The sequence below is a fragment of the Haliaeetus albicilla genome, chromosome 26 (assembly GCF_947461875.1).
Source record: "Haliaeetus albicilla chromosome 26, bHalAlb1.1, whole genome shotgun sequence".
Lineage (NCBI taxonomy): Eukaryota > Metazoa > Chordata > Aves > Accipitriformes > Accipitridae > Haliaeetus > Haliaeetus albicilla.
In genome coordinates this window covers 877,740-896,292 of record NC_091508.1, presented here as the reverse complement: position 1 = coordinate 896,292, position 18,553 = coordinate 877,740, and the positions used below count along the sequence as shown (strand labels likewise).

The 18,553-nt window shown below is 62.3% G+C and overlaps 2 protein-coding genes across 4 annotated transcripts; one reads left to right on the top strand and one right to left on the bottom strand.

Annotated features, from left to right (window-relative positions):
* Window positions 1-31: 31 nt before the first annotated feature.
* MOV10 (Mov10 RNA helicase) lies at window positions 32-7,618 on the top strand. The gene is made up of 22 exons (XM_069771802.1): window positions 32-397; window positions 1,531-1,627; window positions 1,743-1,882; window positions 1,966-2,204; window positions 2,284-2,524; window positions 2,776-2,898; window positions 3,004-3,157; window positions 3,236-3,390; window positions 3,523-3,699; window positions 3,808-3,955; window positions 4,049-4,210; window positions 4,305-4,408; window positions 4,640-4,737; window positions 4,829-4,948; window positions 5,034-5,136; window positions 5,360-5,483; window positions 5,565-5,756; window positions 5,900-5,974; window positions 6,089-6,214; window positions 6,403-6,491; window positions 6,647-6,768; window positions 7,053-7,618. The coding sequence occupies exons 1-21, from the start codon at window positions 33-35 to the stop codon at window positions 6,759-6,761; spliced, it is 3,147 nt and encodes a 1,048-aa protein (XP_069627903.1). The 5' UTR covers window position 32; the 3' UTR covers window positions 6,762-6,768; window positions 7,053-7,618.
* A 364-nt stretch (window positions 7,619-7,982) lies between these two features.
* RHOC (ras homolog family member C) lies at window positions 7,983-18,187 on the bottom strand. 3 transcript variants are annotated; one of them, XM_069771810.1, is made up of 6 exons: window positions 18,043-18,164; window positions 16,621-16,693; window positions 9,822-9,979; window positions 9,447-9,567; window positions 8,998-9,128; window positions 7,983-8,812 (listed from the first exon to the last, which is right to left on the bottom strand). In XM_069771810.1, exons 2-6 carry the CDS (start codon window positions 16,625-16,627, stop codon window positions 8,639-8,641), a joined length of 591 nt encoding a protein of 196 aa, XP_069627911.1. In that variant the 5' UTR covers window positions 16,628-16,693; window positions 18,043-18,164; the 3' UTR covers window positions 7,983-8,638. The 3 variants fall into 3 exon arrangements, with proteins under 3 accessions (XP_069627911.1, XP_069627912.1, XP_069627910.1); XM_069771811.1 differs by lacking the exon at window positions 16,621-16,693 and having other exon boundaries at window positions 18,043-18,187; XM_069771809.1 differs by lacking the exons at window positions 16,621-16,693; window positions 18,043-18,164 and adding an exon at window positions 16,422-16,560.
* Window positions 18,188-18,553: the final 366 nt, after the last annotated feature.

The window sequence follows — 18,553 nt, the reverse complement described above, 5'->3', positions numbered from 1 at the left end:
CGGCGAGGCTCTCCCCTACGCGGGCACGGCCGATGCTGCGGGGGACGGGGCCAGCGCGGCCGGGCAGGAGCCGCCCCCGCCCCCCCCCCCCAGCCCCGGGGGGGCGGGCGGGCCCGCAGGGTGCACGGCCCCTTTCGCTTTCGTTTCTCCCCGCGGGACCAGCCCCGGCTCAGTCCAGCCCAGCCCAGCCCGGCTCGGCACACCTCGGCTCGGCACACCTCGGCTCGGCACACCGGCTCGGCTCGGCACGGTTCGGCTCAGCCATGCCGCGGTTCAGCGTGGCAGAGGCCAGGCAGTGGGGGGATCAGTTTGTGCAGTTCCTGCGGGACACGGGCCGGGAGCAGGAGAGCCGGCGGGACACGCTGCGGAGCATTTACAACCTGGAGTTTCGGGGCAGGTGAGAGCCCTCGGCCAGACCCGGGCAGCATCGCCTGGGACGGTCCCCCCGGGCAGCATCGCCCGGTCCCCCGGCCAGCATCACCGGTCCCTGGCCGGCACTGCTGGGGCTTCACCTGGGGGGGTCAAGCCAGCTCCGGCCAGGAGCTGGGTGTGAGGGATGCACTGGGGAGCACTTGGGGTCTTCAGGGGCTCTCCTTCATCACCTTCCTGGGCGGGATGGAGGAGCGTGTGCTTTCAGAGCAGCAAGGACCACCTGGACCAGTTAAACCCAAACACAGGGGCTCCGCTCTCTCTGGGCACGGAAAAACAGAACAGCGTTGCTGGGGCAGCCCATGTCCTGCTGGGCTGCGGATGCAGCGAGAGGCAGAGCTGCCTCTCTAGACACCAGCCCCTCATGCCTCCAAGCCCCTCCATCTCGCCACAGCCCTGCTGGGATGTTCCCCAGCTGCACGGGCCCCCAGCAGCTGCCTGGGCACGGCCTCGGACACCCGCTGCCTGCCACGCTCCCCACCTCACCCCGCTGACACTGGTCACGCTGGCCCTTGTGCAACATCACCACTGTTAATCATTGGCAAAGCTGGGGTTCAGCCTCCCGACGGGCTGCGGGACATGCCACAGGGTGCAGGAGGAGGTACCTGGGGGGTCATCGCTGCTGGGACTGCAGTGGCCGTGCCTTGGAGAAGCCTCCGTCTGCACCGGCTCAGCCCCTGGGGCTGTGCGGGAGGCTGATCCCTCTGTACAGCCTCTTCTGTCAAGTATCTGGGGACAGGGACATGTCCCTGCCCTGCTGCCACTTGTGCACTGGCAGGGACAGGGACTGCGTGGTTGTCGGGGCCAGACAGTGATGCCGTGGCACAGCTGGAACAGCCATGGTACAGCTGGAACAACTGTGCCACAGCACGGAGTTGCTGGAGCGGCCTTCAGGGATGTAAGGTTTGCATGGGCCAGAGAAAAGCTGCAGTCCTTCCTCCCTCTCCCGGCACAGAGGGGAGTCACCAGAGTGCCCCTCACCCCAGCCTCGGTGCCTCACTTCACCCTCCCTTCCTGCTCGCCTCCTCTTAGCTTCCTGTGCCCCCGGCAGCCCAGCCGTGCTCCGTTCCATGCAGAAACCTCTCTCACTTGTCTGTGCAGGACTGATACAAAAATACCCAACTTCTCCTGCATCTTGTATGCGCTGAGGGTGACCCACCGGGCGCAGGTGCACGCAGAGTCGGTGCACTTCAAGAAGGTGAGGGAGGCCCCGGGCTGGGGCGGCACAGCAGGTCCCAATCCCACTGGGACTGGTTCTGCAGGAGCCCCCAGCAGGACCCCGGGGCCACGCTGATGCTGGCTGCTCCTCACAGGAGAAGAGGCGCGTGGTGGTGGCAGACCAGTACCGGAGACCCAGAACGAACGCAAAGGCGTTGGTGTCGGCATCTGCAACTGTCCCAGGGCAGCAGCCCAGCTCCGGTCCACAAGCGCCCCAGAGCCATGCGAAGAAGTGGTACGACTGGCAGCACCCTGCCCCAGCATGGCCCCAGGGATCCCCCACCCCGGTTGGGAAGGCCTGACCCTCCCTTCCTGCAGGGCCGAGTTCATCCGCGAGAAGCACGGGATAGAGATCGTCTCGGAGCACGACAAAGGCAACGGGCACATCCGCTTCCCGGTGGTGGCCGGCGAGCCCCAGACGGTCACCATCCTGGTGCAGAACCGCGGAGCGGAGGCCGTGACGCTGCGGCGGTGCCAGCCGCGCCAGCAGTCGCGGGAGCTCTCCTTCACGGATGAGCAAGGGGCGACGCAGGGCCAGTCCCTGCTGCTGCACCCAGGTAGAGCCCCGTCCCCTGCCCTGCACCCTGCCCCGCTGGAGGAGACGCAGGACCCAGCTCTCGCCTCTTTGCCTCACAGGCGGCACGTACCCCATCCAGGTGCGGTGCCTGACCACCTGCAATGGGTACTTCTATGCCGTGGTGGTCTTCGAGTTCACCAAGGAGCCGGACGAGCCCTTCAGCATTGGGCGCTACATCGCTGCTGTCGCCGAAAGCCAGCTGGCCAAGGACCTGGGGCCCTCGGCGCCTTTCCAGCCTTACCAGGCCAGCCTCCAGCGCCCTGTCACTGTCATCACTGAGGACGGCATCCCCCCTAACAGGTATGTGGCAGGGTCACCTGCTGCCAACCTCCGGAGGCAGAGCGGAGGGCCCCAGCCTGTTCTCCAGCTGGGACAAGGCTCAGCTCCTTGGGACCCGGCTGTCCGGCACCCCAGGACACTGCTTCATCCCCATGCGATGGCTGGTGACGGTGGGGTTGGGGACTCCCTGCTTGCTGGGGCCATGGCTGGTTGCAGTCCAGGGGGGAGCCCAGCCCTGCAGTCCCTGTGGCACTGCTGTCCCCTCTGCCCAGCTCCCTGAAAAACGAACTGGAGAGGGAAATCCCTCTGGGCACCTACCAGTACCCGAAGAGCCTCAAGGACACGATCCTGCTTGGACCCAATACCAGTGCCAGCTCCAGCTGGACTACCATGTGGTGAGTGCCGAGGGGCGGGGGCAAGACCACCAGCCCTGCACCTCCCACCCGCTGCCCCTTGGCCGAGGTGTCCCCAGGGCATGGTGACGTCCCTGCTGCCTGCAGGTCGCTGCTGGAGGCCCCCTTGCAGGCTGAGAACTACCGGCAGAAGTTCCAGCTGCTGCTGCACCTGGAGGAGATCCAGATGGAGGTGGACATCCGGCGCTACGACATGCAGGACGTGCCCATGGTGCAGGACAGGACGCTGCTGGTCCTCGATGTGCGCAGGGGGAGCCGGGGGGGGGGAGGGGTGCCAGGCTTCTCGGGGTGCCCGGCATCACTCAGCTGTTCGGCACAGGTGCCCGGCGTGGCTGAGAACCGCCCGTCCGTGCTGAAGGGGGACCACCTCTTTGCCCACCTGAGCAGCGAGCGGGACTGCTCCCCGCTCGTCCAGTACAAGGGCTACGTGCACAGCGTGGAGCTGGAGAAGGTCAGGCTGGGCTTCTCCTCCAAGTGAGTGGCGTCCAGCCCCAGCCAGGCTGGCAGGGCCCCAGCAGCCCCGCTCGGACGTGCCGAAGGCTGGGCGCGGGCCAGGGAGGGTGCGGGGGAGCATCCCTGCGCCCTGCTCACACTGCTCCTTCCCAGGCTGCAGAAGAAGTTTGTGAACAACCTGAGGTTCGACGTGACCTTCACCTTCAGCCGGCTGCCGCTGCAGGTCCAGCACCGGGCTGCAACCCTGGCCATGCAGCGCGGCTTGTCCAGCCTCCTCTTCCCCTCCGCCTCCTGCCACAAGTCCCTCTTCACAGGCACCTTCCAGCCCCGGTGAGTCCCCGTGCCTGCGGGACGGGAGGAGAAGGATGGGGACGAGGGGGGGATGGATGGGGACGGGAGGGGATGGGGACCTGGCACACTCAGCCTCTGCTCCCGCAGATGGTTTGACCGCAAGCTGCAGGCGAACGAGGAGCAGTGCAGAGCTGTGACACACATCGTGACGGGGATGTCCAGGCCAGCCCCATACCTCATCTTCGGTCCCCCCGGGACTGGCAAGACGGTCACCCTGGTGGAGGCCATCAAGCAGGTGAGCAGCCCATGCCCAGGTCCAGCCCTGGGCACCGCTGCCCACCCTGGCCAACGGGGGCTCAGTGCCATCACCCCCCCTCCTCCCACGTAGGTATGGACATGCTTCAAGGACGCCCGGATCTTGGCTTGCGCTCCTTCCAACAGCGCTGCAGACCTGCTGTGCCAGCGCCTCATCAAGGACATCCCCCCCCGCTACGTCTACAGGCTTATCGCCAGCTCCAGAAGCTACCAGGAGGTGCCTGCTGATATCAGGGTAGGTCCCCGCCCCTCCGTCCCGGCACCCTGCGGCACATCTGGGCTGGCAGCCCCTGAGGAGAGCAGGATCCCACCAAATGCCTGCATTTCAGCCCTGCTGCAACTGGGACGATGACCAGAGCTGCTACGTGTACCTGAGCAAGGAGCACCTGGGGCGCTACCGGATCCTCATCACCACGCTGGTGACAGCGGGAAGGTCAGAGGACCTGGGATTGTCCCCACCACCCACGGCGGGTAGACCCCGGGGCTGCCTTGCAACCAGGCTGTGAGGGCTCCCTGCTGGGGTGCAGCAGGGAGGGGGTGTGGAGGAGGGCGGGCAGCGGGGGGGACCCATCCTCTGCAGGAGGACGAGGATGAAGGTGAGGGGAGGAAGGATGGCCAGCCAGAGCAGGGATGACGAGGCAGCCCCACTCCACCTCTCCCCCAGGCTGGTGTCAGCCAACTTCACCCCAGGGTTTTTCTCCCACGTCTTCATCGACGAGTGTGGCCAGGCGGTAGAGCCGGAGAGCATGGTCGCCATCGCGGGTGAGTGGTGCGCGGCTGCCGTCTTGGGGACCAGCATCTCTGTGTGGCCTGGGGACCCCTCCATCCCACACTGAGCTCTCCTTCTGCCCAGGACTCCTTACTGCCATGGACCAGGAGACCAACCCCAACGGGGGACAGCTGGTGCTGGCAGGAGACCCCCAGCAGCTGGGCCCCGTCCTGAGGTCGCCGCTGGCCATCAAGCATGGCTTGGGTGAGCGGGGAGAGGGGTGGGAGTGCTGCTGGCACCCGGGGGCCGAGCAGCCTCGCAGGGAGCCACGGGGTCTTACTGGGCACAGGCATCTCGCTGCTGGAGAGGCTGATGCTGCACAACCCCCTGTACAAGAAGTCAAGCGGAGGATACGACCCACAGTTTGTCACCAAACTGCTCTGGAACTACAGGTGAGGATGAGGGGAACAGGCACAGGCAGGGATAGGGCTGCTCTGCCGAGTGCGGCTTGGTGCAGGATCTGTGCATGCACCCCAGGCTCTGGCTCCCCAGAGCCTCATAGCGCCCCGTCTGGTGTGGGAGAAGGGAGCGCACCCACTGTCCTGGGTGCACAGTGCCCGGGAGGGTGCTGGGGCCATGTGGCACCCACCCTGGGCACGGTCCTGCCTCTGCCAGGTCCCACGAGGCCATCCTCAAGATCCCCAATGAGCTCTTCTACGACAGCGAGCTGAAGGCGTGCGAGAGCGACGAGCTCGATGTCCGGAGTCTGTATTGCGCCTGGGAGGAGCTTCCCAAAAAAGTAGGGGAGGCAGCAGGGAGGGGGCCGGGGGGGGAGCCCCAAGCCACAGGCAGAGCCGAGCCCAACGCTTTCCACCCCCAGGGCTTCCCCATCATCTTCCACGGGGTTTGCGGGGAAGACCGGAGAGAGGCCAAGAGCCCCTCGTTCTTCAACACGGCTGAGATCGAGGTGCTGGTCCACTACCTGAAGAAGCTGCTGCAGAGCCGGGGCAAGGGGGGCTGCCCCAGTGTCTCGCCCAAAGAGGTCGGCATCATCTCTCCCTACAGAAAGCAGGTGAGTGGCACGGCTCTGCAGACAGGGGACGAGCAGAGACCTCCCCAGGGGATGGGGGGGCACTGGGATGGATGGGCAGCCCTGGGGCTGGCACGTGAGGATGGCTCCATGGCAGCCGGACTGTGCTGTGTGCCTCCCCCCAGGTGGAGAAGATCCGGAAAGCCATCACCTCTCTGGACCCTGTCCTGCGGACGCTGCCGGACATCAGCCTGCTGAAGGTACAGTCCTGGGTATGGGGCGGAGAGGAGCCCACCCTGCCATGGGTGGAGGGAGCCCTGCCAGCCCCAGCCCAGGGATGCTCCCCAGCCCCTCACCTGCTGTCCCTGCCCCAGGTGGGCTCTGTGGAAGAGTTCCAGGGCCAGGAGCGGCGCGTCATCCTCATCTCCACCGTGCGCAGCTGCAGCGAGTACCTCCAGCTCGACCAGACCTTCAAGCTGGGCTTCCTCAAGAACCCCAAGGTACCGTGCTGCCCTGAGCAAGCCCCTCTCCCTCGGCACCCCCTGCTCTCCTCTGGTGCCCCCCAGGCAGGCAGAGCTGCTCCGGGTGCTCGGTGCCACACCAGAGCTGCTTGCATCCAGGTGGGGCTGGGGAGGAGGGCGAGACGTGTTGCTTCAGGGTAAAGCCCTTGCTCTCGTTCTCTTTTCAGAGGCTCAACGTGGCCATCACCAGGGCCAAGGCTCTGCTGATCGTGGTGGGTAACCCGGCCGTGCTCAGCAAGGACCACCACTGGCAGAGGTGAGCCTTGCCCGGCTGCGCCTGGCCCCCTCCGCAGACGATGCTCATGAGCATCTGCCTCCCCTTCCCTGGTGCCTGCGGACAGTGCCGGGCCATGGCAGGCAGCGAGGCCAGTGCCACCTCCTGCCCACACTCCCCTCGCTCCGTGCCCGCAGGTTCCTCAGGTACTGCAGGGAGGAGGGCGGCTACACGGGATACCCCTACGAGGACGAGAGCCCCGCGGAGGACGGCCTCGCTGCCGACCTCCACGCGCTGCGCCTCGGCAATTAGCAACTGGGTGAGCAGGGCTGGGAGCTGCCGGCGGAGCCCGGGCAGGAGCGGCACGGCTGGCCACGCTGCACCGGCGCCCTGGGGCAGCAGCGTGGCTGGGGCCGAGCCGCAGCGTGGGTTCGTGTGTGCGAGGGGCGCTGGGAGGCTTCTCCTGCGGCAAGGGTCGTGACGGGGCTCACGACGGGCTCTTGCTTAGGGGCTGCCTGTCCCCTCCTGAGTCAGAGGGCAGCTCTGACACTGGGTTTCTCTGCAGGAAACCCACCTGGGCTCTGACACTGGGTTTCTCTGCAGGAAACCCACCTGGGAAAGGAGGAGAAGCCCCGTGGAGCTCCAGCACCCCTCAGCCTGCCCCTGGCCCGCAGCAGCCGCCTCTGCTCCCCCTGCCTCGGTCCCGGGGTGCTCAGTGCGCCGTGCATCCCTGCGGAGACAGGGCTGAGCCCATCGGGGAAGGGGGTCCTGCTGGCCTTTGCTGCCAGCCTAAAGCTCCAGCACAGAACATGCTGCAGCCCGGGGCAGGCACCTCTCCTCGCAGAGCAGGACCGTGCCAGCGCTGCACGGGGACCACTCTCCATTTTAAATAGTTTTTGACACGGCCATGGAAAGCCAGTTCTGTGGCTGGTCTCACTGTTCAATGAATGGCTTAAGCGAGAGTCTGGCCCCTGAAGAGCATCACTGGGTGCGCGGGGGAGCTCAGTGCTGCTGCGGTGGGTGACTGGGGTGCAGGCAGCAGGCAGGGACCCAGCCAGGCGCGGGGAGGCTGGGGTCCCCGCCAGGCACCTGCCTGGCCTGAGAGCCAGCACAGCTGCGCAGGCACACTTCGCTTTGTTTCCCTGGAATAAAGATTTAGAGAAAAAACAGGTATTGATGTCGAGTCCTGGGCCCTGCCACCATAGCTGAGGCTGCCAGAGGAGGGACAGGCTTGCTGCAGCCCTGCCCCGACCTGCTCCAGGAGGGATGGCTCCAGCAGTGACTGCAGCCCGTCACACCAGGGAGTGGGTATGGCCGGGGAGCTCCTGCCTGGCCCTTCCCACGTAAACCGCTCCCTGGGTCTTACCCAAGCACATGGTGACGAGCCCTGATCCCACGCCAGCGGCTGAAGCAAGAGGGTCTGGGGGCTGAGCAAGCCCCTCACCCTGCAGCACATGGACCTGGTCCCCAGGCAGCAGCCCGGACCAGCACAGGGGCACAAAGGACAGCCAGAAGGATGCGACACAGGCAGAGTTACAATTACTAAAATACCAGTTTGCATTTATTCTCCCAATTATGCAGTTCAGTTTACTGGTGCTAAGTCCGTGACCGATGCAGACTCAAAGAAGGCGTTACTGGCAGAGCTGGGCAGAGGCGCTACCCCAGCACGGGTCCCAGGAGCGGAGCGCTTTGGGCAGCAGCCGAGCCCTGCTCCGCGCACAGCCGGGGCTGAAAGCTGCCCTGGACAAGTCTGTATAAAACGCTGGTGCAAGCTGCCTGCGCGGCCGAGGGCCCAGCAGACCCCACACACGAGCTGCGGGTAGCAGCCAGCAGCACCTCCCGCTCCTGCGGCACCTGCCCAGAGCTGGGGAGGGAGAGCAAACACTGCAGCAATCCCCACGGGAGACGCAAAACCAGGGATGTGGGTACAAAATGGGGCGACACAGGGAGCTACGCAAATGCCCGGCCCATAGAGAGCGGCAGGTACTGAAGGCACTGGCCCCTCACGGCCGCGGAGTCTCGCGGGGACACCCCGCGGGCTTGGGTGGCAGCTCTCGTGCAGAGGGTTCGGGGCAGGCACTGGCACCACGAGGTCCCGCTTCGGCCGTCCGCCAGCGCTCCCTCCCCACGCGGCGCAGGGCAGCCGGGTGCCGGCGCAGGTAGAGCTGCCTCCCGGCCCGCCGGGCTGCTCACAGCAGCGGGCAGCCTCTGCGCTTCTTGTTCTTCCGGACCTGCAGGCCTGCGCGGGTGGCCATCTCGAAGACCTCCCGCACACCCTCCTTCGTCTTGGCTGAGCACTCGAGGTAGCCAAAGGCATTGATCCTGTTGGCCATGTCCCTCCCCTCCTCTGGCTTCACCGGCTCCTAGAAAGCATTAAAAAGAGGGTTTGGAAACATCGCCAGAAAACAGCAGCAAAAGCACAGTGACTGCCCTGGGGGCATCCAGCCCTTAGCACCAGGGTCCGGCACAGCAAAGGGAAGCCCCAGCGAGGCGGCACGAGGGGTAGCTGGGTCGCTGGCCGAGGCAGTGGGACCCAGGGTGCCCCCACCTGCTTCATCTTCGCCAGCTCCCGCCGTGTGTGCTCGTCGTTCCGCAGGTCCTTCTTGTTCCCCACCAGGATGATGGGCACGTTGGGGCAGAAGTGCTTCACCTCTGGCGTCCACTTCTCAGGGATGTTCTCTGCAAGAAGCACACAGGGACCCCCCTGAGCCGAGGGGTTGCTCCTCCCCGGCCTCCTTGCAGCCACAGGAACCAGCACCAGGCTTTTCCCATAGGAAGAGGGGAGAGCTCACCCCGTGCCATCCTCCTCTCCCACCACCTCCACCAAGCCAGCAAGTTCCCAGCATTTTCCTCGGTGCATGCAAAGCCCCGAGATGGAGGGGAGGGACTGGCATCCCCGAGAGGGGCAGCACGGGGGCTTCCCGGACCCCGGGGGGTTTAGCAGCAGCACCCAGCCCTGTGGGAGCACCAGGTCCCCCCTTGCTCCCTGGTCCCTACCAAGGCTATCCGGGCTGTCGATAGAAAAGCACATGAGGATAACGTCTGTGTCCGGGTACGAGAGGGGCCGCAGCCTGTCGTAGTCCTCCTGACCCGCTGTGTCCCACAGGGCCAGCTCCACCTGGGAGGGGAGAGGGACACGGCTCAGCAGCTTGCAGATGGCTTGGCAGGCCAGGAGCGAGCAGATTTATCTTCCTCCATTATAGCTATGGTCTTCCTCAAACTGGGGCAAGTTCAGGATGACCCAGAAACGCAGGAGCCTTGGGGCTCCCCTGAGCGCTGCAGGAGCATCCGAGCCGGGTGGTGGCACTGCCAGTGTGGGACCGTGGGAGCAAGGGGACGGCAACAGGTCCGGCACCCCACGACAGCCCTTACCTGCTTCCCGTCTACCTCTATGTCGGCAATGTAGTTCTCGAACACGGTGGGCACGTAGACCTCAGGGAACTGGTCCTTGCTGAACACAATCAGCAGACACGTCTTTCCACAGGCACCATCTCCCACGATCACCAGCTTCTTCCTGATGGCCGCCATCGCTGTGGGGACAAGAGCGGGTGAGCGGGACAGAGCAGCCGTGGGCAGTCCACGCTCCCAGACCCTCCTGGCCCCCCGTGCTCCAAAATCTTTCGCGCAACTGTCCGGGCAGGTACCAGACACGGGTGCCTGGGCACACGCCAGCGTGAGCAGCCAGGGACTGCCAGGACAGCGGCTCTCCCGGCCTCGCCGGGCACACTTCCAGCTCCCGCAGGCACCGGCTCACAGGCACTGCAAGAACCAGCCTGACTGGAACCATTTACATCCATCGCTGCAGCCGCGGCCGGGAGAACCATCACACCGATGCCCCAGCCGCGGTGAGTGCTGGCGGCTGCACGCAGGGACCTCGTGCAAGATGACAAACCGCTCTGCCTCACCCACTGCGACAGGCAGCGAGGCTCCTGCCCCGGCCATCCAACCCCTCCCACGCTGGGCTTTCTCGCTGTGCCACCACCCCAGGCAAATGGCTTTTCTGATATCCTAGGAGTCACACACACCTGCTGGTTTTATTTCAGATTATAAATTCTTCAGGGCAGAAACTGTACTCTGGGTTTCACCCAGGCACAATCATCGGCTCCCAAATAATCTGATCAGCAGCAGGAACACGCCAAGCCGAGCTCTCGGAGGTCCAGGCGAGCAAGACCTGCGTGCCTGGCACCCGGCGCCGGGCTGGCCCCGTCCCAGCCCGTTTGACAAAGGAGCCTTTGCCACATAACGACAGAGAGCCGACGCTGGCACGGGCAGAGGGAGAAACTGCCAGCCATCACTCAGCAAACAGAGCCAAAACCCTGCAGTAAAGCAAGCTGCTTTCTGCCCCAAGTAAAAGGGATGCAGTCCTGCAAGTAAAACTATGCCTTTGCATCCTTGAGTTTCAAAAGGACATTACAGCTGAGCTTGGGAATCACCCAGGACGATGCCACAAAACGCCTGCTGTGGCATCTGAACGAGGCATGAGAAAATCAGCCGTGGTGGGATCACATCCCCCCTGACCTCGGGCCCAAAATCTCTTTCCCATCCCCAGCTTCCCAGATGCTTCAGTCCAAAGAGCCTGACCCACTCCTTACGCGCATCACCAGCTCTCTGTCCCTGCAGAAGTCCCAGGCAAGACACACACTGACAGCTCAGGGTTTAATCCCTGGAAAGGCGCATGCTGTTCTGTGGGCTGGGGGAAATTACAGGTGACCAGAAAACTGCTCACGAAGGCAGGGATGCTCCACGTCCTGCAGCCAGCCCTGCCCCTCTCCAAACCCCCTCTGCCCGGGGTGGCCGGACTGGAAGGGGCAGTTCGGGCTTGGAGCATTGGGGAGGTTCGGGGGAAATAACCATGCGGGAAGGATGCACACACCTATGCTAATGCAGGGAGCTGCAAGGCTGGGAGCTGATCATGCTGGGAAGGCCCGGCCATCGCAAGCTTGGCCTTTAACCGGAGCACTGACACCCAGCCTTAACGAAGGCTTGGCGCCTGTCCTCTCCCGGGGTGATGACACCTGCATCCTGGGCCAACGGAAAAGGGAGGAAAAGAGAAAAACCCGAGTAAGGCTGCATGATAATTAGCTGCAAGTGAAGGATTAAGAAATTAGACTCAGCAGCTGACTTGCATTTCAAAATCAGGCTGAAGAGAGCTCCTCTCATCTGCACACTTAGCAAGTCACCACTAAGCTCCTGCCTGGAGGAAACTTCCCCAGAGCTGTCACACGAACCCCTGGGGAAGTTTCGGGGACCCCCCCCAGCTCTCACCACTCGAACTGCCCAACCGTGTGGTTGGGGCAGAAGAGAGAAAGGTTTCACCCAAATCCAGGCCAGACCCTGCAATAGCCCTGGATCTTTGCAGCTTACAAGCACCTTGGCTCACAAGCTGAAGCAGGAATGGTTCGTGGCTGCTGAGTGCTGTGGAGCCATTAATAAAAACAGTAAGCCGGCACTTATAAGGCGAGAAGAGCGAGGACGAAAGGCTGCATCCAGCAGGATCCGGCACTTCTCAACAAGGAGCCTCGGCGTTAAGCACACATCCCAGTGGAGCAGCATGTCTACATAGACAGCGAGCACGTTTGTGGAACACTGAAGTTGAAAAAACAAACTTAAAGTGCCTGAAGGGTCCCAGTGCCAGGGGCTGAGCACGGAGGGGAAACCCACCGGCACAGCTCCCATCCCCTTTCCTTGTGCCCTCCTGCTCCTGCCTGTCCCAGATGGGCCAGGGACACTCGCAGTCCCACGCATGGGCAGCCGGCCAGGAGCTCGTCCCAAGGAGACACGATGTTTGTGTTATAGAGGCAGATAAAAGGCCTGGAGGAGTCTGCTGTCTCTTGCATGCTTGAGGAGGGAAAGCTCTCGAGGTCAGCATATTCCTGGAGACACAAGAAACACATCACCCCTGTTGCAAACCATCCTTCTCATCTGACCAAAGGCTCGTCCTCTCTCCAGCCATCATCTCCACAGCACAGAAAAGGAGAGCTCATGGGCAAAAAAGTCTATTTACTTAGACAGAAAGCTCCTTTGCCCACAGCAAAATGTGATTTGCTGCTTTTGACTCTGGATCTCAAAGACTAACGGAGGAAGAAAGGTGGTGTGGGACGCGCCACTATCTAACCCACACAACGCAGAAGGACACGCATCCGCAGCGCAACGAACAGCGGGTGCCCCGGGGAGACAAACACCCGCTCCCAGACAGACATCAAGATCTGCCCGTGCCCAGTCTGCCAGACATCGGACCTAAAACAAAAACAACCGGAACGGCGCAGCGCGGTGCGGCAGCCAGCCCTGCACGGCTGCCAGCTCCCCTCCGCCGCTCCCCTGCCTGCACGCCATCCCGTCAAGGGGGACAGCAGATGCTCCAAACCGAGCAGAGTCGCCGCATCCAGAGCTCCTTCCCACGGCCTCCGTTGTCCACCCTGACCTGGGACGGCTCCGGGCCCCGGCAGCTCCCGAGCCTGACATGATGCTGAGCAGTGACTCAGAGGGCAAAGGCGCTGTCCCCACCCAAAATCTCAGCACAATTCATTCCATTACTCACGAGAGCGATCCAGAAATAGCCCATTACTAATCCAGAGCTGGCGTCCAGAGGCGAGCGGGGCAAGGAGGCTGTGAGTGCTGTGTGCCTCGGTGGCCGGCTGGGCTGACCCCATCCGCACCCTCGCCTCGTGAGCCAGCCGGCACGGCACCAACACCAGATGCTGGTGGCACTCTGCTCGGGGAGAGATTAGCTCCTCTGCCAGGGATGCTCTGGCACTCAGCAGGACGAGGCCAGTCCCTGGGACACTGGAGCCTGATGCAAAGGGCTCTGCACTGTTCCCAGATCGCAAGCAGATAAAAGAGAGTGGAAAACATGAAGACAATTTGAGGAGGATAGCTTTACTACAACTGCTGGCGGGCCAAATGATTAAAAGGACACAGTCACCCGCAACAGACATAGAAATCCAGATTTTAAACACTGCCAAGCATTAACCACGCCGAGTTACAGCAAAGGCTGCCCAGCCACGTCGACAATCCAACCCGGCCCGTACAGCAACTGCGGTTTTCAGGCGTGAGCAGCACTTGAGGTGCCTCACTGGAGATGCCTCCTGCTCATTCACAGAGATAACAAAAGGGAGCAGCAACTTTGTGCTGGCATCTCCCACAGAGTGGCACTGCCAAACCCCGCAGGGCTCCCACGCCCAGCCCTGCGCCCACTGCTGAGGGCAGGCTGGGGCCACACCGGGACGGCTGCAGGTTTAGTCTGTGCCCCTGCCACCAGCAGTGCCCACGCTGCCGGCACCGGCCTAATCCTGAGCAGGCAGTTCCTTCAGTACACCAAGAAATGGCAAAATGAAAACAAACTGCACCGCTCTGCTTTCCAAGCAGTTATTCTAAAGCCCTCACCATAAAACAAGCTGGGGGTCCAGGACAGCCCTTGCGTTATCGGCCTCTCCCAGCTTGGTGCCTCAAAATGTGAAGTTCCTGCTGAGCAGGAAAAGGGGAATTCCTCTGGCAGCAGGATGTGTCCATCATCCAGTGTCTGCTACAGGATCTCAGGAAATGGCAGAGAAAGATGTTAACGCTTTGAAGAAGGGCTCAAACTAGGGACAGAAATCTTTCAGCGAACCTCCTTGGCAAGGCTCGAGCTCCCCAAGCCAACAGAGGGGTTTTGTTCTAAACCAGAAATTCCCAAGCACTGCTGCTCACAGCCCCACCCCGGCCAGACCTGTCACACCACGGATCAGCAAAACCAGCTGAATTTCTGTTCTGCCCACAGCCCTGGCCGGAGGCACAACCCCGAAGCCTGGCAGGGCTGGGCTGGTGGGGATGGAGCCATGGGAGCAGTCCTTTTGCAGGGACACCCCCAGCACTGCCTCTGTGGCAGTGCCAGCTCCCCACAGCCCCCAAGCCTGGCAGATGTCCCACTCCGAACAAAACCTCCTCGTCCTGAACAAGCAGAGGAGAGCAGAGGAAGGAGGAGGGTGACGCCTCCAGGCAGTGCTCCTGCAGCCGCTGGCATTGCCCTGGTGATCTTCTTGGCCAGGGACGGGAGAACAGACCCGGGCTTGTGTTCCTGCCCTTGCAGAGCTGCCACCAAGCATCTCCTTACAGGCTGCCTGTTGGATGATTAGAAAATGCTCAAATACTCCTCTGCCCTGGCAGCTCTCCAGTCACTCCCCTTGGACTGGAGGCTCAGGGAACAGCCAGCCCACTGCACGCAGCCCCGTCACCCCAAAGCCCAGGCACCCGCCCGCACCCCCCAGCACTGCGACACAACCACAGAAGGAAAACCACCTCTTTGAACAGACCGAGATCTTCCTGGCATTGCTGTGTCTTCAGCTCTGCTAAACTTTTCAATGGTTTAACAAACAAAAGCATCCAGAGTGCTGGGTTAGGCTGTTTTGATTTAACTCTTGTTTGGAAAGGGGCTAGGCTAATGCAGTACAGACCAAGCTCAAGGTTAGAACCACCACGAGGCATTTAGCCAGATTTCAAAAACCCCCAAACACACGGCTTCAGCTCAGGCTGTGCGACCTGCGATACAGATGAGACCTAAGGGAGCTCACAGCATCCAGAGGGCACAAAACACTAGCAGGGAACACAGAAAGTGTTTCCTAACCGGTGCAGCCAAGGACAAGCTGTCTCCGCTTCTAAACATGGCCGTGTGTGTGCACAGGGCTGCTGCCACCGCCCCAGGCGAGGGCACCTCGGGACAGGGCCCCACAGACATGCCACTGGGCAAACAGGAGCCGCTTTGGACAGCCACAGGCCACCATGGGTGCTGCTGGAGCCCCAGGGGCCGGGGACACCGTGGGGGGGTGCCTCCCTCCAGAACCCACCGGGAGCATCTCTTCTCCCACCCCCCCAACAGGTCAGGGCTCCGATCAGCACAAGCAGGGAACCCCAACAAAGTGTGTGTCAAGGCCACAGCTGTCCCCAGGTTAAAGTAACTGGAAGGGGATTGAAGGTATTTGGGGACAGAATGAGGTACACGGGTCATCTGCATGCATTACTGGCAGAAAGCCCCCCGGTGCTGTTTCACATCAGAAACGGTTTTAGCCCATAGGACTTGCTGGCACAGCTGGTGCAATGAAAAAGAAAGTAAACTTCCAAATTAAAATCTGACAGGTACGCCCATCGAGGGGAATTTAATTTGCTGAGACATCTAAACCACGGCCAAGGTAGCACAGGACAAGTGTCCTGGCAACTGTCTCAGGTATCAGAAGGACTCTTATACAGAAGCAGAAAAAAATTCCAAAAAGGGCTTGAAGCGAAGAGCAATGCCAAAAGGAAATGCAACGGCCAGGGCAGAACCCGAGCTCCAAGCTCCAAGCTCCCGGGTGGATCGCAGCTTTGGGACGATCAAAGTGGCGCTGGTTTTGGCACAGCAGCATCTGCAATTTCACGCTCGCACAGCCCCCGGGCAGGCCAAGCTGTGCATTTCTGTGTAGCACAGGGAGACCAGCCCTTGCTTACGCCAACAACCATCACTGACATCCAGAGCACGACCCACACCCACCAGCGATGCCGGCTCCTGCTGCTCAGAGCCTCCCCATCCCGCCTGCCACCGCTGCCAAAACTACCCGGCACTGAGCACTGAGGAAATGGTCTGTATTTACCCTCAGGAAAGCTGCCCAAAACCTTCTTAAGACCTAGACCTGCCATATCCACATGACGAGCAATCATCAAAAAAGGAGCTCAAACTCAGTGCTTAAGTTTTATATCTTCCCGATTTTTTTCTAAAATTTTGAGCTATTCTTTGGGCATGATCAGCCAGCCTGGGTTTACAGCACACTCCAGTGCAGCCAGCAAAGGGCAACCGCCCAGACCCGGAGCAGAGCGGCCAGGCTGGCTTGCTTTCATTGCTTAATCCCACAGAAACATCCACGAGCAAAACAGAGAAAGGGACTTGGACCAGAAGAATTCTAAAGCCTAAACAAAGCTTGAACCACAAGTGCTCAAGCTTTGTGGGAAAATGCTGCCTGCCCTTACCTCCTTTTCCAAAGGTCATCATGCCATGTTCTTATTTTACCTCCCGCGGAAGTGACAGCCTTCCCAGACTCACGGCAGTACAAGGGTCTTGCTGAAAGCTTCAAATAACATGCCACGATCTCAGCAGATGCCTGTATTTGTGCAATGCCTGACTGCTGCTGCCCCAGGGCTAATCAATATTTGCTAATACATTCCTTACTTTTCATGTCAATACTCCTCTCCAGTGTAAACAGCAAGTTAGGAGGTGAGCCTGGTTAAACGCTCCCGATAACCTGTTGGAAGACAGTGACTTGGCTTATTTTCCACTTAAAAAAACGTTTCCCTGGAGAAGCTGTAGCTGTCAGGATCATGGATTCAATTTAAAGTCCGTAAAATCTCACAGAGTCTCTACCTATACTACTTGCAGCTGAGAAGGAGGAGCTGAATGTACATTGAAACTGTTTTGACACCAAAAGGCGCTTGGCAAAATTAAAATAAGATGCAACTGGTCTCAGTGAAATATAGACAGCCAAAGCTGCTACCTCCCTGTCTCCGCTTTCACAACCTGAACACTTTGCTGGGGATGTGGCAGTGCCGCTGCCCGGCCCCGGGTGGCTCAGCCGGGTCCCCACTCCCAGCCCACCCCCCACGCAGACGTGCCCTGCAAAGCAACCCAGGGATCACGCTGCCATTTTCTCGGGGGGTGTCAAGAGGCTGAGGCTAGATTTGGGGGGTTTGGCGGCTGCTGGGAAGACTTGGCTGCCAGATTGTTAGTGCTGGAAAGGGCCGCGCAGTCATGCTTTTGGAATGCTCCCTTGCTCCTAAGACATTACACAATTATTTCTGCTCCCCGCAAGCCCCCCTAATATAAATGTTTAAAAATGAGCTCAGCAGTAAACAAAGGGAACTTTTTTCCTTTTTCTGAAGAAAACACAGAGCGGCCGCTCTGCGAGCAAGGCCGCGCATGGGGAGGCTGCTGGAGTGGGGGCTGTGGGGAGGGATGGTGGGACAGGGCAGCAGCTCCCGGGCTCTCACCCCAGCCTGGCCCAGGTGAGTCAGGACCCTCGGCCCAAGGCCACCCTCGAGGGACGACCCATGGTGGCCGAACCGCCACTGCCCCACCCCTGCCCCACGCCCTGGGACCCCCACCCCATCCCAGGCACACCCATCCCGTCCTGTCCCGCTGCACCCCACCCAGCCCGGCTGGGGCACCCACCCCCACGCCCTGCTCCCCCAGCAGTGCCCCGGACCCCCCCAGCACTGACCCCGCACCCCGCCAGTAACCCAGACCCCACCAGTAACCCCACACCCCAGCTCCGACCCCACACCCTAGCAGTACCAGTAACCCCACACCCCACCAGTAACCCCACACCCCAGCTCTGACCCCACACCCTAGCAGTACCAGTAACCCCACACCCCACCAGTAACCCCACACCCTAGCAGTACCAGTAACCCCACACCCCACCAGTAACCCCACACCCCAGTTGCCCGGACCCCAGCACTGACCGCAGCCCCCGCTGCCCCCCTCCCCGGCACCGACCCCACGGCCCCCAGTCCCCCCCAGCCCCAGCAGTGCCCCCCGCCGCCCAGCTCCCCCAGGCCCCCGCACCCCGAGCGCTGCCCAGCCCAGCCCAGCCCGCACCTCTCTCCGCCGCCCCGGTCCCGGTCCCGGTGCCGTTCCCGGTCCCAGCTCCGGTCCCAGCTCCAGCCCCGGCTCCGCAGCGCAGCTCGGGCGGCGCCGCCCCGGCCGGGGGCCGCCCGCGGAGGGCGGGGCGGGGCGGGAGCGCTCCGGGCCGGGCCGAGCCGAGCCGAGCCGAGCCGAGCCGAGCCGGGGGCGGTGCCGGGCCGAGCCGGGCCCCTTCCCCGCGCTGACCCCGTCCCGGCTCCGGGGTCACCCAGGACCTGCCGCTCCGTCCCCGCGGACGCCGTCCCCGGGCTGGTCGCAGCCCGGCCGGGCAGGGAGGCGCTGGGGCAGCCTGGGCTTCCCCCGAGAGGGTTTTCCCGGTTTACGGTTCCTGACGCCGGGTAGGGAGAGGGGGCGATCCAGGCGCTCGGCTTCCCAGAGCACCCGCTGCTCCCAGCACACCCCCCTCCCAGGTAGGACCACTAGCAAAGCCCACCCCGTGGTTGGCCCCTCACCGGGGATCCTCCCG

Bases quoted from the DNA above. Each gene is read 5' to 3' on its own strand.
- RHOC (XM_069771809.1), bottom strand. From the start codon at position 16,443: ATGATGACCTTTGGAAAAGGAG. The intron at 9,980-16,421 runs GTAAGGGCAGGC...TTGTCCCCACAG, and splicing joins GATGACCTTTGGAAAAGGAG to CGATGGCGGCCATCAGGAAG. The intron at 9,568-9,821 runs GTAAGGGCTGTC...CTCCCCTCCCAG, and splicing joins TAGAGGTAGACGGGAAGCAG to GTGGAGCTGGCCCTGTGGGA.
- MOV10 (XM_069771802.1), top strand. From the start codon at position 33: ATGCTGCGGGGGACGGGGCCAGCGCGGCCGGGCAGGAGCCGCCCCCGC. The intron at 4,949-5,033 runs GTGAGCGGGGAG...TACTGGGCACAG, and splicing joins GGCCATCAAGCATGGCTTGG to GCATCTCGCTGCTGGAGAGG. The intron at 6,492-6,646 runs GTGAGCCTTGCC...CCGTGCCCGCAG, and splicing joins AAGGACCACCACTGGCAGAG to GTTCCTCAGGTACTGCAGGG.